At 36.6% G+C, this 22,744-nt stretch overlaps 2 protein-coding genes across 3 annotated transcripts; one reads left to right on the top strand and one right to left on the bottom strand.

Moving 5' to 3' along the window:
• Positions 1-1,806: 1,806 nt before the first annotated feature.
• On the bottom strand, positions 1,807-17,948 carry LOC147494908 (long chain base biosynthesis protein 2a). Of its 2 annotated transcripts, XM_086569401.1 has the most exons (12): positions 17,666-17,948; positions 17,528-17,593; positions 17,366-17,454; positions 15,110-15,255; positions 14,912-15,036; positions 14,701-14,794; positions 14,435-14,598; positions 12,185-12,346; positions 8,399-8,525; positions 8,092-8,258; positions 4,346-4,453; positions 1,807-2,175 (listed from the first exon to the last, which is right to left on the bottom strand). In XM_086569401.1, exons 1-12 carry the CDS (start codon positions 17,858-17,860, stop codon positions 2,080-2,082), a joined length of 1,539 nt encoding a protein of 512 aa, XP_086425527.1. In that variant the 5' UTR covers positions 17,861-17,948; the 3' UTR covers positions 1,807-2,079. The 2 variants fall into 2 exon arrangements, with proteins under 2 accessions (XP_086425527.1, XP_086425528.1); XM_086569402.1 differs by lacking the exons at positions 1,807-2,175; positions 4,346-4,453 and adding an exon at positions 6,584-6,633 and having other exon boundaries at positions 17,666-17,891.
• A 50-nt stretch (positions 17,949-17,998) lies between these two features.
• On the top strand, positions 17,999-21,233 carry LOC147494907 (GDSL-like Lipase/Acylhydrolase superfamily protein). Its single transcript, XM_086569403.1, has 5 exons — positions 17,999-18,338; positions 19,675-19,884; positions 19,969-20,120; positions 20,321-20,591; positions 20,795-21,233. Exons 1-5 carry the CDS (start codon positions 18,101-18,103, stop codon positions 21,061-21,063), a joined length of 1,140 nt encoding a protein of 379 aa, XP_086425529.1. The 5' UTR covers positions 17,999-18,100; the 3' UTR covers positions 21,064-21,233.
• The last annotated feature ends 1,511 nt before the right edge of the window (positions 21,234-22,744 follow it).

Here is a 22,744-nt window from a genome sequence, read left to right as displayed (position 1 = left end):
TTATTTTAATTTAAAATATTTAACAAAAGAGTTGAACAATTATAGTGCGTGTATTTATAGTGAAAATGTGAAACTATAACCCCAGGACTTGGTTAGAAATTTTGAATTAGGTATTCGGGCCTATGTTTGAGAACCTTTAGCTCTAGCCCTCTAAGAAGCCTTAGGGTCGGTCAGCCTGCTAAACTCTGTGAGGACTTTAGTTATGAGGGCTTTATAGGGCTTAGAGTCGGATCGGTCAGGGCCGGGTTAGAGTCGTTAGGGCCCCACCCATAATACTCGGTAACCCATAAATATATTAGTGAGTTGACAAACAAAATACGTATTTTCCATACATGTAAAAATCCATTACACAAATCTGTTTAACCTGTTTCCCAAAACATTTCTCCTGCGGAATGCACTTATCCCTAACGGCTATCCATGGTTCGTCAACAGAACAATATTAGTTACGTTTTGTCGAAAACGATTGATGAGACAAAAACCTAGACGTAGTGCACGCCTAGTGGCTCAAAACTCAGAAGTATACTATGATGTTGGAGATGCGTAATCACCTTGTAAGTTTTTCTTTTTCTTTTCCTTCCCTCGTAAATCAAAGGTGAACTCATTGAATTGAGATGTCCACTGTATGATCTAAGCGATACTTGATTGTCTATGTATTTCCCTCAGTCACTAGCATAAGATGTAAAATTTGATATCTTCAAAGGTCACAGGCTAATGTCTGTAACGCTGTTTGAAGCAAGCACTTAATTGCATACGTTCTCAGTGATAAGCCACTCCCGTTCTCTGTACAAAATGACCTCACACGCTGCCTTCTCGCAAATTGATCTTTCATTTTCACTACTGCAAATGTAGTTCACGTCTGGTGGGAGTATGGGAGATGCTTAAAAGGAAGACAGTTCGTTATTTCCTGACTTGGATGTGATTTTCCAGATTGATTGCGACAATTCTAACTCTGCGGGAGGTTTACATTACATATATTCAAGGCCTTTGTTCCGACGAGAGCTCTCAATAAAAGATAACGAGGCTGCAACTCAAACAGCACATGGTTGTCATTGCTGCAGCTTTTTCTTCTTTTTTACAAAACATGTTACTCATTGTATTTGACTATCCGTGTTGCATGGTACATAACTTCGAAAGAGATGCTCTATTACAGTCTTTGGCATTTAACCTTGTTAAGAGTATATTTCGGGGTAGAGAAAGCTCAATCACAATATAACCTACCAAACCTGCACAAAATGTAGGGTGAACTAATCCAGGGACTAAGCCCGAATGCCATTGCCGAAGTCAGTGATGAACTAAACCTTGAATATTACCAGAAAATTGGACTGGCAACAATAATACTACAAATTGGTAGGTTGATCATATTTTAAACCTCTAAACTCGTGAGCCCCTCCTCGCCATGTCAAGGTAGGGACTGATCCAAGGACCTTGCTGCCCAAACCCCCGAAGGCTTGACCAGCAGGTCAGTAGACCCTCCAATGACTTTAGTAATTGTAATTCTTATTTACCTAAGGCGTAACTTTAACCCTAAGAAGGGAGACAACAGAATCAGAAGAGAAATACATGCTTAACACTCAAATAACTGATGCAAATTGCAGATTAGGTTCACCAGGTTCTACAACTGAAATATGTGTCCAATGCTGCAAGGTAAAAAAATGTCTAATATGCAGATGAAATTATTATCTTCTTAAGGTCCAAAAAGAAATATTATTCTATGATATCTGTGGAAATTTTGGTGTCCTGTTTATCTTATTCTTTGTTAACTTGGAAGTTACAGTCCGTAAGCAAGGAAATGGGATAAGTTAAACATGGGGAGAAGCATATATTTATTTTAATAACGGCTCCAAAACATACACGTAATCCACAAATTAGTGAACTGTACATAAAACTAACAATTCTTAGAGATCGTGTATAAATAAAATAGCCAGCCAAGAATTAAGGTTTCCTGAAACTTGTCTGGTTGTACAACGCACAAAACAATACACACAATGCCGGGAAATGACTATTGCCAGTGGTTAGATCAAGTCAAAACAACAGGTTGAAGACCAACAGTTTTTACAAAACGTATGCAAGTAGCTTATGTTACTCCAGCTTCACCCTGCCTTCTTCCCAATGCTGCTTCTTGGGCTCAGCAGGGAAATACTTAATACCTACAAGATCACCAACTCGGCTGATAACCTGACATAGGTCAAACAAAAAAATGGTAGAAAATCAAATATTAGGTTCTAAACGTGAATCAGCGCACTTATACATCATATTTCAACCATATTAACTTAAACACCAGTGGACATCATTATAAACTACTGCTGTCACGAAGACATCAAAATGCTCATTCTAAGCAAATTGGCATGTTTTATGTGTGTGTTGTATGTGTCCTTTGCCTTTCAAAGCTAGAGATATTGAAACTCACATCTAATGATATAATAGAATTATCTTACCAACAACTACTTGGAAGTTGGATAGCACACAGAGATCCTGGGATGGATTATCATCACTACTACTCATGGTCTAGTGGTCGACCTTATATTCTAGAGGAAGCAAAGGAAAAAATTGGCCTAACAAAGTGCAAGCAGCAATATAATTAGTATATCTTTTCTAATGGACACGTATGCACAAAGATATAACTTTGGAAATTCCAAAGCATATGTAGATTGTTAGGTTCGACAACCTTGTTCCTTGTGAAGAACACAAACTCACACACAGAAAAGAAAACCCTTCTCTAAACTCACAAACTAGATTAATCATCAATTCTAACTATGGCCAAAGGCCTAAAATTCAATTTATAATACTCTAGCACTTTGAAAATAGAAACCTAACCTAAAAACACAAACATGAAATTCGTAACTAAAATAACGCTGAAATATATAGCATAAAACAGCCTAAAATACTAATCAAACCTTATTTCTAAAATCCCTACAAATAATAATAATAATAGTAGCAACTAATTTGGGGATGATCAAGGGTTGTAAACCGTAGGATGCATAATTTCACTTTTAAGTTGAAAATATCTTATGCTCCTAATCCTATATTGCAACTAGGGGTGCAAGTGAATGTTTGAAAATTTGGGACCCACTCGAATTCGTGATAAAAAAACTGGATATTACTCGAAAATTTCAAATATCGGATTCAGTTAATTTTCTACGACTAAAAATGTTTCAGATGCTGCCAAATCTGCTGAAAAGCTAATATTTAGTGCTTACTAATTATTTACTATATATAGTAGAAAATAGTATATAAAGTCATAAACTAAACAACTTTAAAATAACAAAAAATAATAATATGACAAAATATATTTATTTCTATAATGGAGAGGGATAGAGCCACTCCATCGACTTACAAATTGAATTAAGACCTGATTTTTTGTGGATATGATCTTCTCACAATAGATAGCATGTCCATAAAATTTCATCCTATTTGAATATGTCTAACCTTGTGAAAATTAGTGTTCAATTTTGAACGTTTATCTAACGGTTCAGAATTTTCCGATTTCATAATAACATTTTATTAGGTTACACATATTTGAATGAGTCGAAATTTGGTGGGCATATTATTCATGGTGGGGAGATAATATCTACAAAATATCAACCCTTAATTCAACTGGTAGGATGAGATATGGCTTTGACGTTTTGGGAGTGGCTCTAATGGGGAGTGACTCTATCCCCCTTATATAATTAATAAAAAATGATTCATCAAAGCAAATAAAATTTTAATTATATTATTTTTCGATTTGGATATCCGAAATTGGATTCCGATAATATTCTATGACAATCTGTCGAATTCGCATTCGGATAGCAGTATAAATTTTTGTATTTGGATACACGCATATCCGATCCAAAACCTATCTGTTTGCACCCCTAATTGCAACTGATGGTCGTGGAAAAGTCAAAGTAGAGGGACAAATCCTCAATTTCCAACCAAAATTAATTCAATAGGTATTAGCATTTTTAGAGCTTTTTAGAATTCGGTGTGATTAGTAGTTTTAGATTATCTGGGGTATTTCCCTTTTCAGGTAACTTTTTATTACGAATTTCATGTTTCAATTTTGACTATGATTGTTTTTGGTTTAGTCTTGTGGTCAAAGTTAGAGTTGATGATAATAAAATTGAGTTTCTGTTCAAGAGAAAGGTTTGCCCTATGTGTGTTCTTGTGTGAGAATAAGGTTTTGTTGAACCCTAAAATCAACTTAGATTAATGAAATCACTTCCAAAATCATATCTATGCATCATGACAAGTAATAACTCTGGAAGCATACACAAAAACTATGGAACCAACACAATTGTAAGTCATGAATTTGACAATCAGTGAAAAAAGAGATGATAAATCCTATTTCGATGCGTCGGAAAGATACCTCCAAGCCTTTAACCAGGTCTTCCCTGGAATGAGAAGCAGATAAGCAGATACGTGCCCTGGCTAGCAGTAATGGGGTTGCAGGAAAGGCAACTGTCACAACAGCAACCTACAAAATGACCAACTAATGTCAACATGGACCAAGTAATATGACAATATCTGCTCCATTAATAAGCAGTATAAACTGAAAAAATGGAGTGACATTCAAACTATTCTAGCATTTCTCAAGTAAAAAATTCATCCCAATTGGAAATTATTATTTTTTTCCACTAACATCCCAACTGGAAATGTAAACCAGCTATGATCGTGAGAACAATAGAAATAGTTCTAAAATTTAAAATTATATCTAGGCTTCCTACATACGAGTATTCGTGTAATAGTTTAAGAAGGAACCACCAGATAAAATAGAAAACAATGTTATGGAGTCTCACTAGATCTCTCCGACCTTAGATTTCACCGGGGAAAGATATCTAGGAACTGCCATGCATAAAATGATTTTTTTTCCCATATCTAGGAACTGCCAAGCATAAAATGATTTTTTTTCCCACTAACATCCCATTTGGAAATGTAAACTGGCTATGATCGCAGAAGCAATTAGAAATAATTCTAAAATTAAAATTATTTCTACGCTTCCTACATATGATGACTTTGTGCAATAGTTTAAGAAGGAACCACTAGATAAAATTGAAATTAACTGTTATGGAGTCTAATATCCTACCATTGGACATAGATCTCTCCGACCTTAGATTTCAACAGCTAAAGATATCTAGGAGCTTCCAAGCATAAAATGAAAAAAAGTAAAGTTCATTTAACGGACTTTGTAAAGCATTATACCTACAACTCACAAATTTATCAGTCAGGGTGCTACAGTCTGAGCTCAACCTGTTTATGAGTCAGGTGAACTTAAACAAGCTTGGATAAGGTTCAAGTTAACTTTCTTGAGCCCAATCAAAACTTGGCTGAGCTCGAGCTAAGGCCACAATCAACCAGAGAAACCTAAGCTCACCCTGTATGTATTTTCCTATTACTGATCATTATCATGCACGTAAAGTGCAAGATTGAGCAAAACAAGTTAGACAATTTAAAACAAAATAATATAAAGAATGTTACTAATATTTATGATTTGGGCATCTTGGTTGGGATTCAGGCATTCATAATCCCATGATAGATATTGCCCATTTTGCTTCCCTCTTGGCCTGTTGGGTAGCTTGGATATGGTACCTATTAAGAGACTAAGTAGCTATTGAAGCCTTTGGGCAATAATGGGAAATTCTCTTCCAGGTCTTTTTACTATCCTTTGTGCTCGCCTCCCTGTTACACTTTAATCCTAAGTTACATTGACACGGATACAAAGTGTTTGACACTGCAAAATATAAAAAATTGAGGTATATCACATACAATATGTGTCCGACACGGATTATTTTTAAAATATGGTGTGTCCATGTTACATAGCTTTAATCTAATTCCAGTTCCTTATTTTCCTAGTACCTCATCTGGTGTGCAACTCAAAATGGTATCCTTACCTTTTTGTTTCGGTTAATGAAAGTTAAACTTTCATTCCAGTCGGTAGCAAACCAAGGCATCCCTCGGTCATAGCCTCATAGGCTTCAGATATACACTAATTGACATACCCAAATTACTAGCATAGCTATAGATATTCCACAAGAGAGTTCCAATTACAAATGAATTCTTACCACTGATAGCCTTATTAGGAAAATAAACTTTTGCTAAATTTTGAGGATAGATCCTTACGGATACAGGGGTGATTCTATAGGGGACGAGCGGAAGGAGAGCCTCTCATTTTGGAGTTTCGTTTTCAGATCACATTCCTTAACGAGCATCATGCATTGTGATCTTGGGGGATATTTTGTACCTTTCTGGACTATTTTCGACTTTTCATTATTTTCTTTCTTCCACTGTAATGCAGGATTCGTCATATCCAACTTATCTTTTTTTCTTTGAATAAATATAACATATCTGAGACCACTATTTTTACCGACAGAAACAAAACAAAACGTTATCCAATGAACCGAATCGCTTTTTTAATACATGATACTTATAGTTATATCTACAACCCGATCAACCAAACACACCTAATATACTTCTATCGATACGTAATCTCTATTAAACACACCTAATATATAACCAAGTTCAGACTTGGCTCGAGTACTGAGTACCTTAGGAACGAAATTTCACAAAGAAGTAAATAAGGAAGAGATGAGTAATGTTGAAACCTAATTAGAAATCCAAGTCCACACTTATATCAGTTCAGGAGGCCATTGCATCTACCTGGTAAAGAGAGATCCTTGTTTAGTACACAACTTCACATTTAAAACAATTTGAAGTAGCTCATCTCTTTCAAGTTTCTGTTGTTAAGTGGACGCCAATTGTTGGACAATTTATTACTGAGAGGGCAGACTACTAGAAAAGCAGTACTAAATGGAGACCCAGAGGAGAAAGTTAATCACCTCATGCTCAAATGCTTTTATTTAATGTTGCTTGGGTTTCTATTGTATGAGGTCTTAAAAGTGAGGAACTCCAGTGAAGTGGTTTTCTTAGCTACACTTTCAAGGCACTAACAGTATAATCTTATTTTTGTTACATGAATTCACTATATCTGTTTACATTAGTGATAGGCATGCTGCATGTTGACACTTGACTAGTTATGAGGTTTTACATAATACCTCTGAAGCACAAAACACTAATACATTCATGCGAATTTGTCCAATATCAAATTATTTCCATAGTCAACTAAGTATTTTAGCACGAAATAAGGACAAAGAATAACGACATAATGCGGCTTAGGGCTCGTACCATTTCTTGGAGCATTTCGAAGAAAAGGGTTGAAAAAATCTTTAACTAAAAGTTGAGTCAGATATGCCTGGATCATTATATATAGTGACATCACTTTGTAAGTTTCTCACCGTACTGACGTCACATGAAGGCTTTGGTAAAGTCTCCTATGGTCGAAGTTTTGGGAGGAGTCGACAGATACATCGTTTAGGGACTTCATGTTCAGGTGGGGTTCCTTGCTCGGCCATGCATGATCGCATCCCTTTGTTTTAGTTTACCTTCACAGTTGTAGCTTTTTCTAGTATCGTTCTTGTATTTGTATTTCCCTTTGTTGTATCTGAGTGGGATATCACAACGAAGTTTGACTTTATGATTATATATATATATATACACACACATCACATTTTACCGATCAGAAAAAAAAAACGTCGGTACAGCTTTGACGTCACTCTGTAAGATTCTCACTGTAGTAGTCATCTTTCATCCCCTTAAGATATTTGAACTTCTTTATACCATTTTGTTAATAGTTAACGAGTTTTATCACTTACATAACACAAGCAGAAAACCTTACCATAAGACCGAGTGTAACTACACCAGGGTTCAATACTTTTTTCTAGGCATTTATTAATGATAGCTGCCTTCTAATGACATTCTCAACATATCACATAAGAGTTCCAAAGTTCCAGGCAGCATCACCCGTCATCCAAAAAAAAAAAATTGCACAGATATTCTAGGACTATCAATTTTGTCATATTGGTGGCATGCGGTACAGACATACAGTATTATGGATCTGTCTCTGACAATAATGCGTTGGTACTGCTTACATTGGCAGCGTATTGTGGCAGGGTTTTTTACTTTAAAGGAATATTAAAACAAAAGAAAAGAGAGAGAGAGAGAGAGAGAGAGAGAGAGCAGATGTGTTGCATAAACAGCTAAAAGAGTGACTGTACTTACGTTCTGTCTGAGGCACTCTCGAGAAAATGCAGGAATTTTTGCCGGATTATAAAGCATTATTGGCATTACTGGTGAGTCATTATCCCCAAGAACCTCGAATCCCATCTTCTGTAGTTCCGACCTGAAAAAGTTGCTGTTCTCACGAATTCGTGCAAGCTTCTGAGCTCCTGTACACAACAAAAATTTGTTCAACCTAAAACAGATTTGCTATAACATGAAGGAAGTAACTGTGATCAATCACTTTCACATCACAGAAGCTAAAGACAGCTACTGGAGAAAAATTCTAGAGAAGAGTGACGCTAACTACCTCTACTAGAACCATCTTCTCCTAAAATAACTTTAATGGCAGATAAAATTTGTTGTGCAGCAGGAGGTGAGATTGCCGTGGCATAAAGATGAGCGGGGCAAGTCTGCTTCAGGTACTCAATAAGCTCCTGTAACCAGAAGGCAAAGTTTATCAAGCCACAACAAATACCAGAAGTTCGAAGTTGCATAATACCATCAGAGCCAACTAATTTTTAATGGTTTCAATAAAATATTTATTTTTTACAAATTAGGGTAAGAAACAGGCTAAAACCAATATTGAACTGAACCAAAGTTTAAGACGAAAGATGGTGCAATGAAGCAAATGAATGCAGATCACCTAATACCCCTAGAGGAACAGGTAACGCAAATTTGGTTACGAGCTAACATCACGTAGTCTGTTAGAATCTTTTGCAACAACTTCTGTTATTTATTTATAGCTGAACAGTAGCTATATCTATAAATCCTGAGGATCACTTGTAATGCAAGTTAACCAAATGTAATGAAATTTTCCATAGTCTCAAAACCGTAAACATGGCATCAGAGCTTTGCTCGAAAGAGAAATTGATCCACCATTAAAATTCAAACCTTCATCTTCATCCTCAAAACTTAACCTCACCATTGAAATTCAAATATTTTTAATCTTCAAACTCCATAATCAAAACTTCAAATTGCCATTAAAATCGAATTCAAGCAGCCATTAAAGTTCAGAATGAAAGCTCGCTGTTACAAAGAACGGAGGTCAATTCTTCAGAAACTACTTAAAACTGAAGTCACAAATACTTCAACTTGAAAACCTTATCACTCATTCTTCTACTCATGTTCCATTTCCTACCAGACAATCTACCCTACTTCCCCTGTTATATACTAACGTCAAAAAATACTCCTATTCCATCTCAATCAAAAATACCATTACCAACTAGTTCTCAAACAGAAATTCACGCACCAGCCCAAACAACAAATGAATCATCTCATAACGAAGAAAATACTACTTCATTCTCCTCTATCACTCTGACCTGTGTTGCATGGGTATGGGTACGAGCGTCCGGTTTGGACACGGGTATGGCGATTTGGACACGGCGAGGTCTGAAAATCAAGACACGGGGACACGGCTAATATTTTAATTTAATATTATATTTTATTAAAAGATAAATTATTTTAAATAGAAAATATATATATATATATATATATATAGATTTTGATAAAACCCATTTGCCATTTAAAACAAGTTTAGATCTTGAATATAACCATTCCAAAAAAGCTCAAGCCCACATTGCTTATTAAAAGCCCCATTTAATCCTATCTATGGAAGAAAGAAAGAAAATATCCCAAGCCCACGTCACTTATTAAAGCCCACTTCTTCTTAATTGTGTTAAACAAACCCTAGATCTGGGTTGCAGCTGCCATGGAAGAAGATGGTGCACAGCCGACAACATCAGGTCAGTCTACTCCATTTCTCGCTCTCTTCCTTCTTTCTGTGTCGCGTCGGTGTCTTTCTGTGACACGACACGGGACACGCCGGAATAATAGGCGTACCCATGCAACACAGACTCTGACACTAGTCCCCATAACTCTGACAGCATTCCTTCAAAATTTTCTGACAGCTTTCCTAACACAAACATTTCTCATACTCAACAAGTAGTCATTCAACAAACAACTTCCACATCCACATGCCACAAATATGATAACAAGATCTCAGAGTACTCAAATCCAATCCACCGCAGTTGTGCCAATCACACATACTCATTCCACGACCACAAGATCACACAATGGTATATACAAACCAAAAACATTTTCAATTACTGCCAATCATCCATTACCTACAGGCTAAAGCTCTAGTTTCTCAATTTACAGACATTCCTTCCACTCCAGCTTGTTAAGCTCAACCCTCAAAAGAATCAAATGGCGGAAAGCCATGGCTTTAGAATACAATGCTCTCATCCAGACAGGAACCTGGTCACTAGCATCTTATAGTCCAAAGCAAAACCTTGTTGCATGTAAGTGGGTGTTGAAAATAAAACACAGGTTAGATGGAGCAATAGAGAGATAGAAAGGCAGACTAGTTGCCAAGTGTTATCAGCAGAAACAAGAATCGAACTACTCTTAGACCTTTAGTCCTGTTGCCCAACCTGCTACAATCAAAATTCTCATCTCTATAGCTCTTCAAAATGATTGGCCTATCAAACAATTAGAAGTGAGTATTGAAGTCTTCTTGGTCCAACACTCCAACCTCCTGGTGTTGCTGACCACTAAACCTCATTTTGTGTGTAATCTTCATAAGTCCCTGTATTGACTGAAACAGGCTCCTCGGGCCTGGTAAACTAACTCAAACGTGTTCTCTCTTGGTTTTACCTTCTCCACTACTGACTTTCCCATCTTCATTAGACATACTCATTCCACTACAACTAATCTTTCGGTCTATGTTGATGACATTCTCACTACAGGTAATTCAATCTCTTGTTGTAATTCTGTAATGACCAATTCAAGAAATCCTTTTCCATGAAAGACCTTGGTAATCTCAGTTATTCCATAGGACTAGAGATGCACATAAATGCTAATATAGTGTCTCTCTCAAACAAAATACACATGACTTGTTAAAGAGAGCAAACATGCTTGATAATGAACCATGCAATTCACCTTGTTCTACTACAAAACTAGATCCTTTCTCTACCCCTCTTTTATCAGATCCTAGTGAATATAGATCTATTGTGGGGGCTCTACAATATCTAACACGGACAAATTGAGATACTTAAAGGGTTCAGTAGGAGAAGGGATCACATACAAAAGGAGTTCAAGTCAGATAACTGCATTTTCAGATGCTGATTGGGCTGGATAGGAGATCAACAACTGGCTTTTGTATATACACAGGTGCTGAGACTGCTAACCTAGTTATTTGGTGTGCAAAGACGCAATTAACTGTAGCAAGATCTTCTACTGAAGCAGAATACAGGTCCTCAGCACACAATGCAGCAAAGATTCCTTGGATGTGCATTTTACTCAGAGATCTTCATTATAACTCACAGACACTACCATTAGTCATTTGTGACAACATAAGCGCAATAGCATTGTCTTCTAATCCCGTGTTCCATGCTAGGACTAAGCATGTGGAGGTTAACTACCACTTCAGAAGGGAACTGGTGACTAAGAAACTTCTTGATGTTAATTACCTATGAACACAAGATCAGCTTTCAGATGTTTCTACAAAGGGGTTGGCATCACCAAGGTTCCAATTACTGAAGAACAAGCTTTCAATGAGATGTCCTCCCTTCAGCTTGAAGGAGGGTAATGAGAAGAATACCATCTCAAGGTTACACCTCGGGAATTCCAGATCAACATGCCAGCTCAGAAAATCCAGCTCACCTAACTAATTACAATAATTCTGTTATGACAGCTAAGAATAGTATGCTAGAATCTTCTGTAACTACTTTCTGTTATTTAGTTATTACTGAACAGTAGCTGTATCTATAAATCACGAGGAACACTTGTAATGTAAGTTAACCAACTGTAATGAAATTTTCCATTGTCTGAAAACTGTAAACAATGCATAAGTCTGTTGCCAAAAGATAGAAATTCCATTTGCAAGAGACGACTAATACTTAAACCTCACTCATATAAGAAAGCGGAATGCATGCAGAGTTCAGAAAAGAAGTACGACTTCAAATCCACCATATAATTTAAACATTCAAAACACAAAAAACTCATGCTCGTGTCTTTGTGAATTATGAAGGTCCTGTTTTAGGTATATTTATCATATTTGTCTATTAAAGATGAGTAAGAAGATGAATAAAACCTTGGACCCTGCAATATAACCACCACACGAACCAAATGATTTCGTAAAAGTTCCCATCATGATATCCACATCAGCAGTATCGACACCTAGGAGCTCACAAACACCCCTTCCTGTTTTACCAACTGCTCCGATGCTGTGTGCTTCATCTAAATATATATATGCCTATTTCAAGGAAAAAGAATCAAATGAGAAAGGCATTGAATCTCTTAATTCTGTAATGAAATTGTGAAAATTCTAACCAGACAGAGTGAGCACTGAATCTTCCTAAAACATAATCATTTATAATGTCAACAATTTACAATAAAAAAATCATTAATTTATTAAGTTATCTATATCTACGTGAATTCATATGTGTCAAGACCTATATAAGATGATATGAATGACATGCATGAAAGTCTCTGATGTTCATACGAGTTATAAGAAAGCAGCACCTTGGTTAAGCCAAAAAGAAAGACAGTTGTACACTTGTATTTAATATAATACTGTTACGGGTGTTCAGGACTATGTGCAAACAAAATGGGATAAACACAGTAAAGAATCAGATACACGAATGTTTAATTTCGATAAGCTCATTGCTCTATTTCACAGAGCTAAGCATATTCTTTATTTAGTTTCTTACGTCCTGTCACTGACCTGTTTTGATCTGATCTAATACTAAATTAACACCTTGTCCTAAAGAAGACTAATGGTTCTGATCTAGGCTTTTTTATTGTTACGTAATTTTATGTTAAGGATCCAAGAAGAAGAGGAGATAGGAGCAAAGATAATAAAGACTAATCATAAGTCATAACTTGACGAAGAGCTGCCTAAGAACAAGATTGACCAACAATCAGAATGCAGATTTCGGAAAAAGGGATTCAAGCAGGAGATGCAAGAAAGGAATAAACTAAAAGAATCGCCTAATCTCATAAGAGTTGACAATTCACCTGGAAATTGAAATCCTGATCGTGCGACTAATCTTGTTTTCTGATTCACAACGTTTGACATGCAGTAAGGTCTGAGTTTAACTAAGATCCACTGTTTGAGTAAGAGTTGCCCACCCTTCCAATCCAAACTCATTAAAAACTAGTCCACCCTGAACGGGTAGGTTTCTCATGCCTATCGGACCAAGTAAAATTCCCCATTCAGGGGAAGATCAATCAGCTCACGAATTCTGACAGCCATTTTAATTTATTGTTTTGCTCGGTAACTTCTGACAGTTATTAGAATTCCTGATAAGAAACAAGACAAAAAAATCCCTCTACGTTCAAAAGAAAAGTCCCCCATACATCATGTGCCCGCTGATAAAACGAAAGACATCATCCAGCTCTGACCAAAAGGCCTTGAACTCCCTCTTTTTAGTTGGACCATGGACACAGAAAAAGTTTTGGTATATCCTCCCTTCAAATTTGAAAAAAGTAGAGACCAAAAAGGAACGACCAGTATGAATGACTACCACAGCCTTCTCCCCATCCCAAAGAACGCCAACACCTTTCAAAAAACTCATAGCAAAAAGATCTAGCCAGTCCACATCCCTATTGCAATAGGGTGGTTCCTCCTAATAACCTTTCCACGAATGGACCTTGATCCATGAATCAACAGATTTAAGACTTCTCCTCATACTCTCTTCGACATCCTCCACCTTAGTAAATTGAGGAATATAGCCTAAGGAGTTTCCTTCTCGCAGGAGTCTTCCCTTGTATAGGGGTCTCCTCATCCACTCCTTCGTTCTTTCTCCCATTAGCACACATCCCTGACTATGAGGTCTTAACATCTTAGTTTGGACTCAACACATTAACAGCCTTAGTTCTTGTTAGGTCCAGCTGTCTGACACAAAGTTTCTATGATTAGTCTTATTGTGCCCAAGCACTATTGTCCCATATCCCTATGCCTTTAAGGTCATCTCTGACCTTATACAAGTTATGTTGTAACAACATTTAACAAGGTAACTTTATAATGATGAGAAGCACCATTTAAAGAGATAAAGATCTGTAGTTTAGAGAATTTCACAAATCTTACTTCAAAGCACTTAGAGGTGTCAAGTAGATTTGAATGAAAGAAGCCTAATAACAAGCAAACTCCGTGATAAATATTTCATCTTTTTACCTCTTACTACTTATACTGGAATAATCATACTCATGATGTTTATCCGTCATTGTACTCTCACCGAGGTTATAACATTGTTAAGTTCAGACATGAATCTTTAACATAACACTGTCCACTATCAGGATAGAGATTATCAGTGAAACAGAGATGTTACAGGGGAACAACCTTGTATTTCTTGCAAACTGTTACGATCTCTGGAAGTTTGCAAAGCTCTCCTTCCATGCTGTAGATTCCTTCCACAACAACAATTATCTTCTTCCAAGGTCTGCGTGTCCTAGGTTGCCCCTCGGCAATTTGTTCTCTCAGCACCTCTTCCAAATGTGATGGTGCTGAAAAGAATCACTAAATTAGTAATAAAGACTTAGGACCAGCTCATATCACCTAAATTTTACTCTAAAATGTCCATCAAAGTATACATGCTGGATACTTACTATTATGCTGGAAAACCCGAACTGTGGCTCCTGAACCTTTAGCACCATTCACAATCGAGTTGTGGTTGAGAGAATCACTAACTATCAGCCCACCCTGTGTAACAACACAGTAAGAAAACAATAATCAGTGGAGACAGCAAGATCACTAAAATCAAAGGCTCGGGTTTCATATCTAACGTGCTTATAAATTTACTTAAAGCACTAGACAAACCTTTCCAACGAGGACAGGGAGAATTGCAGAGTTCGTTACATAGCCCATGCCAAAGACTATTGATGCTGGCTTCCCCACAAATTTAGCAACACATTGCTCCAATTCGGTATGCAATATAGTAGTTCCTGATTACATAAAGGCATTATAGCTCGAATCAAGTACGCACAAATAAGTGTCTGTCTCTGTAAAAATACGTACCACCATCAACACGGGTACTACATGTACTTGGGGAGAATCTCTTCAATGACTCAATTACACGTGGGGTGCAGTACTCATCAGAAGAAGCAAACCCCAGGTAATTGTATGATCCCAAGTTTAGGCATTTACTCAAATTTGTGGTCCGTCTGGAAAAACATTAAAAAAAAAAATTAATTAATTAAAAAAAAAACAAAACAAAACAAAATAAAATAAAATCAGTTATCAATCTAACATAATAGAAGAGACTTATCTCGAGGAATTTAAGAGCTAAGTGGTGGTCCATATTTAATATGAGAAAGTTAATTTTAGGCTCAGATCTAATTTAATTTCTCGAGTTTTGTGTAGGGGCTCTAACTGAAAATTTAGGACACCAAATAAAAAAAAAAAAAAAATATTAGGTGTTTAAGATGGAAACAAAAAACTACTGAATTTACACTGAAAATTTAGAACATAATATTCATTAGGTGTTAAAGATGAAAACAAACACTTAATGAGTGTAAGACGGTATTGATCAATAATAGTTGTTTTTGGGTTCGAATTAGCCTCTTTGGACAAAAGTTAATTGAGATTTCCTGTATGTAGCATTGCATATCTTAAGTTCTCAAGTGCATGTTGTTCTCTTAGACCCGTGAATCAAATCAAATCAAATCAAATCAAAGAGAGGATGATCCTTGATGGTGACTCACTATGTCTCCTTTTGGATGAACAGTCACTTCAAGGCGAAAGCAGTTCTGTAACATATTTTCTTGATAGTGATCAGAGAGATAGGGGACGACCCAGTAGCGATGCTTTGTTATCATGGATTTTTTCAGGTCTATCCATTGAAGAAGAACTGGAATCGTGGGTTCAGATCGAAGAAGATAACAGATGTTATGGAAAGAAACTTCTTCAGATGCTTCAGAAGACATATCAAAGTTTAGAAAAAATATGTGCAGCAAAACACGAGAAGCAGAGCTACAAGGAAGCTTTGAAGGCTATTGGGGGTCTCTGTCTGGAAGAAGTGAATAAAAGGAAGTGCGGTGCTGAATACGTCCCTCAAAGACTTGAGGAAGTCCTTTGGAAGCGGCTGAAAGAGCTCGTCGTACAGAAAAATTATGATTCTGGGAAAAATAAGTCTGAGTTGGATGTTATATCATCTCTTCTTGCCCAACAAGGAGATGTCACTCAGGAGCAAACCAGGATTTTTAGTGTCATAACATGCATGTGTGATTTTAACACTTTAAAAGTTATTGATATTACTTCACAGATTTATCTGGATCAAGATGACATATGCATATTAGAAGCAATTGAGAGAGCGAGAAAAAGTACAGAATTTGAGATGTGTTATTTTGTCCTTTATCTGTAAGACAAAACTCAATGCAATGGTGCATGCAATTTTGTTCTGATGCCGTGTGCTCTTGTTATGTAGCTCATAAAATATGACTGCATCATGCCGACTGGCGCAGATATATGTCAATTGTTCAAGAAGATCACCCCTTTTGCTGCTAATGATTACAGGGCAATCTTGGGTCGGTGAAGTCATATATTCAGGTATGAGGTACCTAGTGGTTTTATGTTGTGGTTGCTTACCATATTTCTTAGTATTATGATGATTTTAATACTTTTTCTCGGTGCATTTCTATACAGGCACAGTTGGAGAAGCTTGTGTACAAAGACGCAGAGGACAAATCTGATAATAATTGCGACCCCCAAGCAACTCAAGGGTATTTTGAACAGACATGAGAAAATAGAAGACGACGTGAAACTTAAAATGACTGGAGGTAGAATGATAAAAGGAGGAATCGGGAGACCAAAAAAAATGTGGATAAGCTAATGAGAGTGTTGGACAGAATAAATCAACGTGTGGTTCCTGTGGCACGGGGTAAAGAAAATATGAAGGTAATTTTTCTTTTTAGGAGTCAAATATATTGTCTTTGCTGAAATTTAAGTTTGATTGCAGCAAAAGAATAAGGCTTTGGAGGGGTACATCAGAGACCTGGAGATGCAAATGAAGAAGCTTGAGACACCCCATCACCAACAACAATTATATTGGAGTCGTTACTGTATTAACCGCTGTTATTCTTGCCATCTGCCTGTCAGTTGAGTATATTACGTTTGAAACGTCATTCTAGGAAATATTTCTTTGTTAACCATAATTGATTCTTTTTATTGACATTGACATGCAGGGGAGAACTAGGCAAAGCTGCCAAAGATGAATCATATGGTTTGGGCAATTTCTAGTTCCATATAGAAAACAAAAGAGAAAATTATACTAACTTGAGCGTCTTGTTACTGTCATTGGAGAAGCGCTCAACAACATCAAACCAAGCATCAGGTGCACTTGCAATTGGGCGTCCGAAACAGTCCTAATGAAATAAATAATTAGTATTAATATTGCAGTTCTTAAACCATAAATAAATAAATACTGTAATTGATTACCTGAATACGAAGATAAAGACGGCGAACGTAGAAATCCTCAAGTCCTAAACAAATAGGAGCATAGCCCTGCCAAAATCACAATTAATTAATAAAACACGTCTGATAATTGTTCTGTTGAATAGATTTTCTAGTACGTACATGAAGATTGTTAGAGCGTAGAAAGTCAATAAACTTTCTGAAAAGATCTCTGATTTGGCCAAACGCAAATAATAATCCGTAGCTGAATAGCGTTGTTAACGCTGTTGTGTATGGAATCTTAATCATCCTGATCTCTCTCTCTCTCTCTCTCTGTTTTCTCAATTTTACAAAACACGGTTTCTTCAAGTAATTCATTATATTTTACTCAACAAAATTACCATAGGGCAGTATGCCGGGATATCAGAACGAAATTCGAAAAAATGCGAAAAAACGGCCCCACCTTAAAGCGAAAACTTTCTATCCACTTGTTGATACGGAATCCACATTTGTATGGTGATGGTGATAAGTGATACACGTGCATGGACAAACAACTAATGCAACCGGCCTCTTCAAGTTCATTTCCCATCAGCTTCTTCACTTATCTATTCTTTCAGAATGAGTGGTTGGTTTTCTGTCATCGGGCAAGTTTTAGCCCTGTCGTCGGTGCTGACAATGGGTTATAAATGTGAGGCCAAATGTGAGTTCAAAGCTATCTTCAACTTTGGCGACTCTAATTCTGATACTGGTGGTTTCTGGGCTGCATTTCCAGCACAGTCTACTCCTTATGGAATGACTTACTTTAAGAAACCGTCTGGTCGGGCTACTGATGGGAGACTCATTATCGATTTCTTAGGTAAGATCCTTCAACTTAACCAAAGCACTTCGTTGCTGCTTCCACCACTTTTTGGCGCCTAGCTAGCTTGTAGTACGTTTTCTCAAGCAACAATTATTATTCGGAAATTAGTTTACGCGTTACATGCATTGTCACCAAATACGGGTTTAAAACGCGTTTAAAACCCGAGATATTGCCAAGGCGTCTGGTTCCAGTTTAAAACCCGGGTTTTTCAACAAAATGCGTTTTAAACGTTTTAAACCCGTTTTAAACGATTTAAACCCGTTTTAAACGTTTTAAAACCCGAGATTTTGAAAATCTCCCGTTTAAAACTTTTTTTTTTTTTTTTTTTTAAAAGAAAATGCTAGAAAAGAAAAGGGTTTTGGAGTTTACCTTTTTGAAGAGTGGGCGTTAGATTGACTTATTGAGACCGTTCTATTTTGCTTTAGACTATTAATAATTAATTAAAAATTTTAAAGTTATTAACTTATTTGTAGTACTTAATTATGCCATTATGGTTGGTAATTAGTAGTATCTTATTTTGAATAGTGTTTTGGCACTGAATCTAAAACTTCTAGTATTTGGATGAGTAATGATAATTTGATACTTTCGTATATTTGAATTTTTTTCATTTATTATTATTATTTTTTATTTTATGTGTATATTTTTTTTTCCCACTTTTATAGAAAATCAAACTCCTTATCTATTATATTATTTATCATCGGTTTTTACCGTTTTTTTACGTATTATACGTATTATACGTTTTAAACCCGTTTTACCGTTTTAAACCCGTTTTTTATGCCCCACGTTTTTTTACGCTTTTTTTTCCGTTTTTCTCCCGAGACGTTCCGTTTAAAACACGAACTAAGTTTTTTTCAAGTATACCGTTTTAAACCCGTACCGTAGTTGGTGACAATGGGTTACATGCATGTTTGAAATTCGAATGGATTAGCCATATATGAAATAACACCAAACAAATACTAATTAGCTAGAAATTATCACATAGAAGTTGTTTTTACTATTTTTTTCATTTTTTCCTTCAGAGGATGGAGCATACTGTATATCATACATTCATAGTAGGACCCAGCCCGAGGACAGCATCTACCCTACATGCCACGAAAGGACAAAGATCTTTGTCCACACTTTAAATCATTGATGATAGGGATGGTGCAAGCATAACTAAAATACAAGGAACCAATTGCAAAGTAGGATAGATCTGCTGAAAATCATTAATTCAGTAGAACTTGCGGAATTACAGTGACAGTAGAATAAGCTATGTCAATTCAATTAGATTAAATGGGTCCTTTAATTCATTTTTAACTGTTTAAAGTAAATTCTATTTTTAACTGTGCAACAGCTCAGGCTCTAGGATTGCCATTTCTAAGTCCATATCTACAATCAATTGGATCCAATTACAAGAATGGTGCAAATTACGCAACATCAGCATCGACAGTGTTACTTCCAAACACCTCCCTATTTGTTACTGGTATTAGCCCTTTTTCTTTGGCCATTCAGCTTAATCAAATGAAGGCATTTAAAGCTAGAGTTCTTGAGCTTGGCCCATCAGGTATAACTGAGTGGTTCTCTTTCTTTACAAAATCATATTGCACTTCTGAATGACTGATAGTTGTTTTGATAACAAATGTCTTAGAGCAACTTCCTTCATCGAACATTTTTGGCAAATCGCTATATACTCTGTATATCGGCCAAAACGATTTTACATCCAATTTAGCAGCCATTGGAATATCAGGCGTGCAGCAGTATCTCCCCCAGGTGGCTACTCAAATTTTTGGGACTATACAGGTTAGTATCCTTAATACTCCGGCCCTCTGTGAGCTGGAAACATACGTATAATTATGATGAAACCTCATCACTGTACGGGGCTATAGCAACAATGAGTCAATAACACAATATACAGTTGAGCTAACCTCATCAATTTTGCAATGTTTATTTGGTTTAATTATCTAATACCTTTTTTTTTTCTTTACATATATCGTATATAGGAGCTGTATAATTTGGGGGGACGCGGGTTCTTAGTACTCAACCTCGCACCTGTGGGATGTTACCCATCGTTTCTGGTGGAGCTTCCCCACGATACTTCTGACTTAGACGAGTATGGTTGCATGATATCCTACAACAATGCGGTGACGGACTACAATAATATGCTGAAAGACATGCTTGGTCAGACACGAAAAGCCCTCCCAGATGCATATGTCATATATGTTGATACGTATTCAGTGTATCTTGAGCTCTTCAGGCACCCAAAAAATCATGGTAAGTTTCTTTTGGGAGGATAGGTTAGTGAGAATATAATCAATGTTGATTGTTGACAGTACAATCGGTATATATTAGCTCCCTTATTATCCCCACACAAAATCAGGCAGTTATATATGGACCCTTTAGGTCTTAAACCCATCAGTAACTGTACCAATGTTTATTTCTTTCAGGCTCAATCACTTCTATATTTGTTTTTGTAGGGCTCATATACGGACCTAAGGCTTGTTGTGGTCAAGGTGGTGGTGACTACAATTTCAATCCACAAGTATTTTGTGGAAACACCAAGCTGATCAAAGGGAGCAATGTCACAGCAGAAGCATGTCGTGATCCATACAACTATGTGAGTTGGGATGGTATACATGCAACTGAAGCTGCAAACAAACTTGTAACATTGGCAATTCTAAATGGCTCTTATTTTGACCCTCCGTTTCCATTAAACGAGCTTTGTGATCTCAAGCCTATTGGGTAAACCAAATTATGTTAGAATTCAATTGGGTGTGTAGTTTGTGGAGCTCTTAAGTTGAAAGCGCTTCAATTCTTAGTTACCGTTTTATTCTATATCTATAAAAAATAGTGCTCATGTTCGGTTGGAGTACGTGGATTTATAGAAGGTTGAATCTAATTCTTTTGGTTATCCAATTTAAATCTCCTTGTGATCATCTGAACTTGCCTCATAACGAAACCAAACTGATAATTCTTTGAGGATTTGATCCAAATAAGATCCATTATTTACCACATTAACCTAAGCGTAATAAAGTTGTTTCTAGATAGTAATGATCGCAATGCCCAAAGTTTTGGTTGGACCATATCTTGTGAGTTGTGACTGCTAAACCATTATTTCGAGGTGTACACAAATTTCTCTAGTAATAGTAAATATGATACTTTTGAGTTACTACATAGATTATTTATCAAAGCTTTAGGATTACTTTGGAATGCGATACACTCAATCTTGTTCAGGAGAGCATTTTCCACAACAATTTTGGCTCTCACCAATTTTCTACAACTTTGGCTCTCATCTCTTGCTTTACAAATTTCCAAGTCCTAATTCTACTCTTTCCAAATTGGTTTCCTAATTGAAACGTAATTGCAAAACCGTATTTGGTCACGACTCAACTTTCCAATTCATAATTGGAAACATCCAAAACCGTGTGAGGTGTTGCTTTCCTATTTGTATCCTAAGATACAATTCAACACCCATGTCTTACTCTAACAATTCTCCACCTCAGTGAAGATTTTCGTAGCAAATTTGAGCCGATCAACCGACAACAATCCAACCAACCAATGAGAGAACGCCAAACAACAATCAACAATGTCCTGAAGGACCAACAAAGGATGCACCAGCTAGTGGCTACCTACGTATCCTGCCAAGGAATCAAGCCATCGTAGTTCTTCTAACTTCAATCAACAACAATGCCCATCAATGCCCCTAAAGGTGTGAGTCCCTAAGGGATCACCAACCAATTTCAACAATATGGGGGTTCAAACTACCAAATACCATCTCTACTTCCAAGATTCTAGAGAAGTTCATCCTTGTATAGAGATTACAACCTCTAAGTTCCTTATATCCTCTTTATCGGCGGTTCACGGCAGTTCTCGGTCGCTCTCCCATTATGAGATGTTCCAGCGGTTGGGATCCTTCCTCGTGGATTTGGAGATGTTCCAATACCCTCGGATATGAGAAATCTTCGTGGATTTTGAGATGTTCCTAACTAACAACAACAAGTGGCTTCGCAATTACAATATACTCATGGGATTGAACATTTTCTACAACAATTGTGGCTTCTAATCTTTTATTAGCTGCGTACCCTTCTAAACTTTTGTCACAAAGAGCAGCATCAGTTTCCACCTTTTGATATATCTTTTCCACATCCGATTCAAAATGCCTAAATGAAATGGTATTTCATTCCTTTCCAGAGCCACAATCTTTTATCCTAGTAGAATTTTCAACATGCATATAGGGATAGCAATCTCCACCTGCACCAACCACACCACCAATTAGGAAGTACAAATTCTTTCACCTTGTGTCTTTCATTACCACACATGCACCAGTAATTATAACTACCTCTAGAGTTCCACCAAACAAACCAATTTTCAAACCATTAGGCTCTAAAACACTCAATGAGATAAGATTCTTCTACAAATCTGATACA

The sequence above is a fragment of the Coptis chinensis genome, chromosome 6 (genome assembly GCF_015680905.1).
Source record: "Coptis chinensis isolate HL-2020 chromosome 6, ASM1568090v1, whole genome shotgun sequence".
NCBI lineage: Eukaryota > Viridiplantae > Streptophyta > Magnoliopsida > Ranunculales > Ranunculaceae > Coptis > Coptis chinensis.
Note: the sequence above shows the minus strand (reverse complement) of the source record. Positions and strands in the feature narration are given on the sequence as shown.